The 9,577-nt window shown below is 40.6% G+C and overlaps 1 protein-coding gene across 1 annotated transcript; it reads right to left on the reverse strand.

Annotated features, from left to right (window-relative positions):
• Positions 1-7,200: 7,200 nt before the first annotated feature.
• Positions 7,201-8,610, reverse strand: LOC100669456 (tripartite motif-containing protein 75-like). The gene has a single exon (XM_003423580.2). It carries the CDS (start codon positions 8,608-8,610, stop codon positions 7,201-7,203), a length of 1,410 nt encoding a protein of 469 aa, XP_003423628.2.
• Between the last annotated feature and the right edge of the window lie 967 nt (positions 8,611-9,577).

The raw sequence follows: 9,577 nt of genomic DNA on the forward strand, positions 1-9,577 counted from the left end.
TGAGCGCATTGTTGTAGCCACTGTGTCAGTCCATCTCATTAAGGATCTCCCTCTTTTTCACTGACCCTCTACTTTACTGAGAAGGGTGTCCTTCTCCAGGTTCTGGTACCTCCTGATAACCTGTCCAAAGTACGTGAGACGGAGTCTAGCCATCCTTGCTTCTAAGGAGCATTCTGGCTGTACTTCTTCCAAGACAGGTTTGTTCATTCTTCCAGCAGTCCACGGTATATTCGATATTCTTTACAAACAGTATTCAAAGGTGTCAATTCTTCTTTGGTCTTCCTTATTCATTGTCTAGCTTTCACATGCATATGATGCGATTGAAAATGCCATGGCTTCGGAATGGCGCACCTTAGTCCTTAAAGTCACATCTTTGCTTTAAAACTTTTAAGAAGTCTGTTGCAGCAGATTTTTCCAATGCAATACCTCCTTTGATTTCTTCACTGCTGTTTCCATGGGTGTTGACTGTGGATTCAAGTAAAACAAAATCTTCGACAGCTTTAATATTTTTTTCTGTTTAACACGAAGTTGCTTATTGGACCAGTTGTGAGGACTTTTGTTTTATGTTGAGGTGTAGCCCATACTGCAGGCTGTAGTCTTTGATCTTCATTAGTAAGTGCTTCAAGTCTTCTTCACTTTCAGCAAGTAAGGTTGTGTCATTAGCATATCACAGGTTGTTAATGAGTCTTCCTCCAATCCTGATGCTGATGTTCTTCTTCATATAATCCGGCTTCCATGGATTATTGCTCAGCATGCAGACTAAATAAGTATGGTGAAGGTAAAACAGCCCTTAAGCACAACTTTCCTGGCTTTAAACCACACAGTATTCCCCTGCTCTGTTCGAAAGACTGCCTCTTCATCTATGTACAGATTCTGCATGAGCACAATTAAGTGTCCTGCAATTCCCATTCTTCACAATGTTAACCATAATTTGTGATGATCCACACAGTCAAATGCCTTTGCGTAGTCAATGAAAACAGGTAACCATCTTTTCGGTATTCTCTGCTTTCAGCCAAGATCCATGTGACATCAGCAATGATATTCTTCATTCAATGTCCTCTTCTGAATCCAGCTTGAACTTTTGGCAGTTCCTTGTTGATGTACTGCTGCAACCATTTGTGAATTATCTTCACCAAATTTTACTTGTGTGTGCTATTAATCATATTGTTTGATAGCTTCTTGATTCTGTTGCATCACCTTTCTTTGGAATTGGCACAAGTATGGATCTCTTCCAGTTGGTTGGCCAGATAAGTGTCTTCCACATTTCTTGGTATACATGAGTGAGCATCTCCAGCATCCGTTTAATGGATGTTTGCAGCTGTTTCTTCTCATTTTGAGCCGTGTCACATCAGCAAACAAATGTTCCAAAAGCTTGACTCCATCCAAGTCATTATTGTGTACTCTGAGGAGGCAGCTCTTCTCCATTTATATTTTGAGTGCCTTCCAAACTGAGAGGCTCGCTTTCGGGCACTATTATCAGACAGTGTTTGGCTGCTACTTACAAGGCTCTCACTGGCCTTTTTCTTTTTCTCAGAAGGACACTGGCAAGTCCTTCTTCCACGTCTTTCTGAATTGGATGCTCCACTGAAACCTGTCTACTATGGATTACGTTGCTGGTATTTGAAATGTTGATGGCATAGCTTCCAGCATCACAGCAACATGCAAGCCACCACAGTACAAGAAACTGACTGATGAGTGGCAGGAATGTTTTCGTAGTGTGTTTGAATAGCGTTTCAAATATTTACTGGACAGCTCTATTCTTCTTGGTTTTATGCCATTTATTTCTCTTGGGTCATACAGTATTGTTTGCCTTGTCTCTCATTTTGTAGAAACTCTATATATGGTGACTCATAGCCTGTAATGGAAACATTTAAGTTATAATGTTGCAAATATTTTTGGCACTTTCATTTGTATTCACATTCTTATTGTCAATATGTGACTTTGGAGTTTAAGGGAATAGATACAAATGATCTTCCTGACTCAAAAACTGTGTTATGTATGTATATATGTGTGTGTGTGTGTTCATATATACACACATATATAGGAAATCTTCCCTGGATACATTTACTGTTTTTTGCTTAATCATGAATATTAAAACTTTGAAGTAGCCCCATATAAATCTTGTAAACAGACTAATAACTTGATTTGCTCGACACAGTCAATGATTGAAAACAGAAGAAAATGCAACCACGAAACTCACACAATTTTGAAATAATCATTAAAAAAAAAAACCGTTGCAGTCGAGTCGATTCTGACTCATAGCTTACATTTATTGGCTTATATATGATAGTTGTTCAAGGATAGAACGTGTCAGACGTCATAATTAGGTTTTTGTTAAATGTTCACAAAGTAGAAGAATGCAACAGATCAGATTATCATTCCTAATTCCTGGCATCCCTGACACTCAGCTCCTTTATCCCGGTAGTCAGGTTTTACACAATGGTGCCAAGAATCTCAAGCCTGAAGTGTCACATTCTAAATCACCAACTCTTTCTTCAATTAGTGCTCCCTCAGTTTGTGAGAATTGTGAGGCGCGAAAAGAAAATGAAGGAAACCAGTGGTCGCGGTCAGGAGGGGTGGTAACTCAGTGTGGTGGCCAGATGAGATTTAAGGGTGGGGGCGGGAACCTGTAGTAGGCTGGAAGGTGGCAAAGGGCGCCTAGGCGCTGCGGGATGGGAGGCTGTGGCAGAAAACAGACAAACCACCTTGAGTTTTTAAGGATGAAAAGAATTGTTGATTACAGCAGGAAATCGCTGTCTTAAACGTGACCGCTCCTCAGACCCAAGCTTCGGTGCTTCAGCCTACTCCCATTGGATCCGGAAGTTGGCGCCTGGCGCGCTGTGATTGGCGTCAGCAGGAAGGAAACTCTGAGCGTCTGCTTCCGGTTGCGACGGGTGGAGGCGGAGTACCATCTGGGAGCGTCCGAGAAGTGCAGGGCGCCCCGGGCAATAGAGGGGTGTTCGGTGCTGGCGGGGAACCGTCCTTTTCTTCCTCGGCCCAGCGCCTAGAAAGGCAGGGTTAGCGGGGCTGGCACCCGCTTCCCTGCGAACGTTGTTAAGAAACCAAACCCGTTGCCGTGGAGTGGATTCCGACTCAGTGACCCTATGAAAATGTAAGACAGAGTAAAACCATTCCACAGGGTTTCCAAGGAGTGGCTGATGGATTCAAACTGCCAGCTTTCACTTAGAAGCCAAAGGCTTAACCACTGGACCACCAAGGCCTGGACAGGATGTTGGACTGCTGTGAAACCTACCCTCCTCCTCTGACGCCGCAGCCGCCCAGGCTGTACCTGTTGCCCAAGAGACCCAGTAACCTTTCACTGGGGACACAACTGCTGTCGCTCTTGCATTCGCCGGTCCTGAATAAACTAAATACCTTCCTCTGGTCTTCCTGCTGCTCACCGCACGTATAGAGGAACTTTAGGAACATTACCTAGAGGGGTCACTTCACTGAATTGGCCAAGCAATTCCAGACCAGAATAGCAAGAGAAGTCGGGAAGAGAAACTGGTGTGTGAGAGATACAGTCAGGTTCCGATCCTTTTCTGTCGCAAAGACCTAGAGGTTTTGTGTCTACAGTGCACGTTCTCCCACTTGCACATCTGTATAATGTAGTGCAGGCTGCCTCAGAGCACAGGGAGCAAGGAGAAAAAAAATTTAGAGAAATAGTTGTGCAAAGTAAAAATGCACGAATTAAATCCAAAGAAGATAGTAGAATACTAGTTGAAGAAAGCAAACTCTGGATTTAATTAATTATACTTTGATTCAGTGAGAATCTGGATCTAATTCTAAAGGCCTCAAAGGATAAATAATTGCATATTATACACAAATGAATTCCAAACAAAATTTCCATGCCATGTTTACACAAAGTCTCAGTAAGATAGCAGAGATGAATCTTGAGTCACATAAAAAACCAGTTCCCACCCAGTAGATTCCAACACATAGCGACCCTAGAGTCACACAGACATTACTAAATGGTATTAAATGCGTTCACAACAGGCATTACAACATAAAAACATCAGGAGCGTTAACCTTTTAAGTAAATAATAATTTTTGCAAACTTTGTCCACAATATTATAAACTGCAAATATTATCAATTCATTTCAGATAAATCTGATTGTAGAATCTGAACAGCAAATCCTAATGTTTTTAACAAAGAGTAGAGAAAAGACATGAGATTTGGAAAGACACACAAAACATCTCTTCCCAACAACCCACAAAGGATTCTGTCAGGCTGTCATTACTGGGAGGTAGAGTTAGGAGACAAAATATGTGAGATTCAAGACTGTAAAAATTCTCTGCCTATGAAATGGAGGAAGACACCATCACAATAGGATTTATGCTGCAGAATTAACTGGCCAATTGTGATAGCTTTGCTGTGGAAATTTATTCTTTGAATGAAGAAACCACAGTAGGGTGAGGATTGATACATGATTTGAATGATGGGTCTCAGACCTATTCTTCAACTGGTATTTTGACCAAAATATTTAGGCCTTATTATCATACAGGATGTGATTTTTAATCCCTTGAAATCTATACAGTAATGAATTATGAATGATGAACTATTTGAAAAGCTATTGTGTATTTTATTTTCTTACTCTTATTTAGGAAAGAAGCTATACAATACATAAATCAGCCAGGTTATATAGTCTATAGTTCTGAATTATGTCTTTACTACTTATAAGCAGAAAAGGGTGTCTTTTGTTTTTCTTCTTTCCTGGAAACTATCAGTAAAATATCATTGGAAGTAACTACTCTTCAGGGACAAAGCGGGAAATAATGATAAGGTGTTTTTGACATCCTAAGATGAAGTAATGATATTCTTACCAGCTCCCATGCTGTCTTTGAATGCTTTACACATTACCCATCACTTACATATTCATTTTCAGAGATTACTTTTTATCAAAATAATGCATGTAAATTTCTTTTACAATCCCATAATACTACAAGGCTTGTAACAAAAAATGTGTCTTAGTCCATACCCTCCTACCACGAATTCCTGTTCCTCACAGGCATGGTTTATACTTTTAGTTCCTTTGTTATTGCTTCACAACTGTGTTATAACAATCAATGTAAGACATTGTGTGTTAAAATTCCTATTAGTGATCTGAGAATTTTAGATGTCTTCTATCACCCACAAACACCTAAATATGATCATAGAATGATAATTGACTAATCAATTAGGTAGTTAATGAAAATTCAGTATTTACTTTCAAATGGCTATATAATTTCTTCATAGCTGAGCCATCAGATACCTATTATACTTGCTTATGCAAATTGATTTACTCTAATTAGGAAATTGCTTTCCTTCTTTACTGTATAGTCTATGAATTTTTAAATATTTATCTCTTTTTGGACACACATCTGATGGATTCTAAAATTCTTCAGGAAGAACAAAGTCAACATGCAATTTGTTAATTCCATTTATTTTTTATTTTCCTTGTTGCAGTCTCTCCCTAAGCCCTTGATCCTCTTACCCCAGTGTGGACTGAAGTTTTCTGGGCATTCCCGATTGTGATACATAGCCATCATTTGGGGCTTTGGGCCTTCACAATTACTCTAAGAATTCTCTTTTATCTTCTATCCTTATGTTTATTCCTTTCTTGCATGAGTCCGGTGTTTTTCCACTTTCATAGTTTTCTTCCCTTGTTTTGGTGGAGCGTACTGTCAGATAACTACCTGAAAAGGGTGAAATCAAATATTAAGCATAAAAATCCTGCCAGAAAATCTTCTGCAGCAATGTAAATCTGCTTTATCCTGTTAGAAAAAAATAGTCCACACAATTATTACCTCCTAATTTAGATCTCAAAGGCTTAGTGGCTGCGGATGTGTGGAGGGCCAGATTATTAGCAGCCAGGCCAGAAATAAATTCATACCTTCTCATCCTCAGTGAATGCAGAAGGCAGTGTTCAATCAACCATGTTAAGATTAACCAGTGGCTGATCTATGTTTCTCCCTCCTCTTCTTATTATAAGCCATGTTGTGCCTAGTTTATTTGAGTCATTTTCTTTTCCTAGAATCAAAGTGTCCTGCTTATATGCATATAAAGTACTTTCTCAGAATAAACCTTATGTTCAAATTTTGGTGAGTTTTGATTATTTTTTTACAGGGTAACGTCAGAAGTTGGACCCAGAAAAAAGTCACCAAGTGCTCCACCTTGTGATGAGGCATAATAATTGATTCCAAACATGGGCCACATATGCTTCCAACTGTTTCCTCATCATGGCTTGGGAACTTGGTGTAAATTTCCTGGGTTCAAGTTCTACCCCTTTTGTGTTGAACTCTCTGAGTTTATATCTGAACAGTTAGGAATATCTTTTCCTTGGTAAGTTACCCTTTCGCATTGTCTGTTTGGGAAACTGGATTTCCATCTGCCCCGTCCTTTTCTTTCCACTTTTGGGAATTTTTGTGTGGTGCTCAGGGTTTGTAGGGAGTTTTATCGTTTGTGTTATCTGGATACTTTACTTGGACTGGTTTCAAGGGATATCAAAGTGAGTTCAATAAAAGATGTTAGGTTTGATCTTGGGAGAGGGCTCAGAAAATACTTGCTGAAGTTTGGACAGAAGGGTTTATTTTTCCCTGGTTTGAGGGCAAGAGTTTACTTGTCCCAGGTTTTGGGGGCATGGGTTACTTGTCCAGGTTTTGAACAAGGGTTCTTGGACTGGATCTCAAGGAGAAATCTGGATATCTTAAATGGGTCGACCTGACTGAAACATCTTGGAATCATTTAGCTACTAGTTTGTGAGTGTTGCCTTGCCTTGGGATGTACTCTTTCAAGAGCTTTATGTTGTTGTCCATCAGCATAAAATGGTGCTGTAGAGAAAAACTGGAATGCTGTTTCAATTTAAAACAGAGAAGTTTATTAACAATTTTAAACAATTGCAATGGAGGAACCACATAGCACACAGAAAATGGAACGAGGTAGTCCCGGGGCAGTTTCATCCTACAAGTATTCTTATAGGGTAAAAAGAGGAACCAAACCATAGGAAGGGCAATTACAGGAAAATCAATTAATATTGTAATAATCTCCCTCTGGTTACTGGTCATTACAGGAGATAAAACAACTTTCTTCATTTGTTAAAGTCATAAGAACACTTAAAAAAGAAAAAAATTTCAGTACTATGTTCACTGATAGTTGTATGACGTGCTACCATAAATTGCAGGAATAAAATCAAGCAATGTGACAGCCTCCCAGAGAGTTTATCATTCATAATCTCTGACAGCACAGATTGTGAGAGGTTGAGAATCACGTTCAATACAGAAATAAGGCTTCAGGATTTCAGAAAATCTATCAGTGAAAGAATGGATATGAGATCTGTCATTCAAGGTGTAAAACGAAATCGCACCCAGTTCATAGTCCAGATAAATGCCAATCTCTCTGGGTTTTTCTGTTATCACCAGAGTGACTGGAAAAGTGCCTCGTGCAACATAGTTACCATTGCACAGCTGAATTGCCCAGCATCTCTCCTGCCCTGCCGGGGGCCTCTTTGCCTTCCTGGAAAGGGAGTCTTTACAAACCCCTACAGACCATTCAGGCTTCTCACCCACTTCCACCTCCCGGTAATGTCTACCAGAACTGAACTCTTCAGAACCCAGGACAACTGGGTCAAACTTGAATCTCTTTGGATTAGGAGGAAGTCTCTGTGTTTTCTTCACAAATGTGACAGACTTTTTATCTTCAGAGACAATCAGATTTGAATGTGCTGTTTCAGGATCCAAGGTTACATCTTCCTTAAATTTCTGTATGATTTTCTGCAGAGCCGAATACTGTGGAGGAAGGCTGCATCCTTCCTTCGTTAGCTGGAAGGAATAGAGCACTGGGGGGTTGAGGCCTTCACATCGATTCTGGACGCTCTGAATATCTGTCAGCAGTTTCACTTCTGACATCACACTCTTCTCTGCCACCTCCTTTAGTAGACTGTTGAGTGTGGAAATGGACTCTGAAAATGCTGTTATATTCGCATTTAGTTTCTGTTGAACGTGCTTCTCTTCACGAGCTAACCTGGAGAGAGCTGCCTCATGTTCACGGTCTAAAAACTTGTTCAGGTGCTCAAATTCAGAGAATAATTCTTTCCTTTGCTTTTCCACCTTCTTTCTCAGTTCTGATGGTTCTCTGTCTTGGGTAGTTATTAGTTTTTGAATGTCTGCCACTTGTTTCTTCAGGGGCTCCATGTAACTCATGAGCCTTTTCCTGTGATGAGAGGCAGCCTCCTCTATGGACCTCACGAGGTGATCCTGGTGGTTTGGGGGCTGAGTGCACAGGGGACACAGGACTTCCAGCTCTTCTTCACAGAAGTGGGTCAGTACCTGATTGTGCTTCTTGCACAAGCGTGTCTCTTCCTCCCTCTTCCTCTTGCTCCTGGTGATGTGGAGTAGCTTGGCAATTTCAGCTATATTTCCCAGCTGGGTGTTGCTCCTGAGGTGCAACTGTAGCCATGGGTGGCGGCACACAGGGCATCGGAACCAGTCCTGTTGATCCTCCCAGGATTGCTGGATGCAGGAGTGACAGAAGTTGTGCCCACATTTGATGGTAACAGGGTCTATAAAGTAATCCAGACAGATGGGGCACTTAGCTTCTGCCTGAATTCCTGCCAGGGCTTCCATGACCTCCATTAGTCTATGAATGAAGTTTTGGACTGAGAGGGCTTTTCCTCAGGATGTGTGAAAGCTATGAAATCCTATGAGGTTGCTGGTCCTCTATTGCAGAAATTGGTGTCAGTAGGGGTTCTCGTCACAACCAGCTGTGGATCACAGATCACTTGGGCAACTAGGCTTCCATCCTTTGGCAGCTCAGAGAATATGAAGCCGAGCTAATCGCTTCTCTTGATCAGAATAGAGTCATGACCTCAAGGTGACTATTTGTTCCTGGGGATGAGAAAATATTTCTTTTTTTAAAAAATAAATTCTTCGTGGCTCTGCTCAATGCCACTGATTTTTGTCTCCACCCTTCCAATGCACTTATTCCCAAATCAGGTACACTGAGGCTAGCTGACAGGTCTAACCGTTGGTACTAGATCTCCTGTCTGGGTTAGATACAAGCCTTTGTGTACCTACCATCTGAGGAACCTAGGGAAATTTATTTAACACCCTTGACTTGAAAAGAATCACGTAAATGAGGATAAAAATGCCAACATCAATCATTTCAATCTTGCGGAAGACATAAGAAAGGCATCAGACAGCTTTTGGCTTACACAGCAGATATTTCTGACAGTAATGAATTCATAATAAAACAAAGTTTACTTCTCTTTCATCTAAGCATCTGTAAATATCAAATCCTGGATTAAACTAGATGTACTTGAAGAACACTGCTAACTTTGAAAACTCACACGATACACAGACAGATGTGTGAGATCCGAATTTCAAAATAAAATGAAGATAGGAAACACAAATACAGACACATATACACACACAGAGACACAACTGTCCATTGAAGTTATCGGTAAGCTACCATCTTGTGAGGATTTGTAGGGAAAAGATCCACGGAAGTGATGGGAAGCTCAGACAGTGTAGCTCTCACTGAGAGGCAATAAAATGATTCTGAAATGGAGGCTATGTGGCTTTGGAGAGCCTCAGCCAACTA

This window comes from Loxodonta africana, chromosome 21, assembly GCF_030014295.1.
Source record: "Loxodonta africana isolate mLoxAfr1 chromosome 21, mLoxAfr1.hap2, whole genome shotgun sequence".
Taxonomy (NCBI): domain Eukaryota; kingdom Metazoa; phylum Chordata; class Mammalia; order Proboscidea; family Elephantidae; genus Loxodonta; species Loxodonta africana.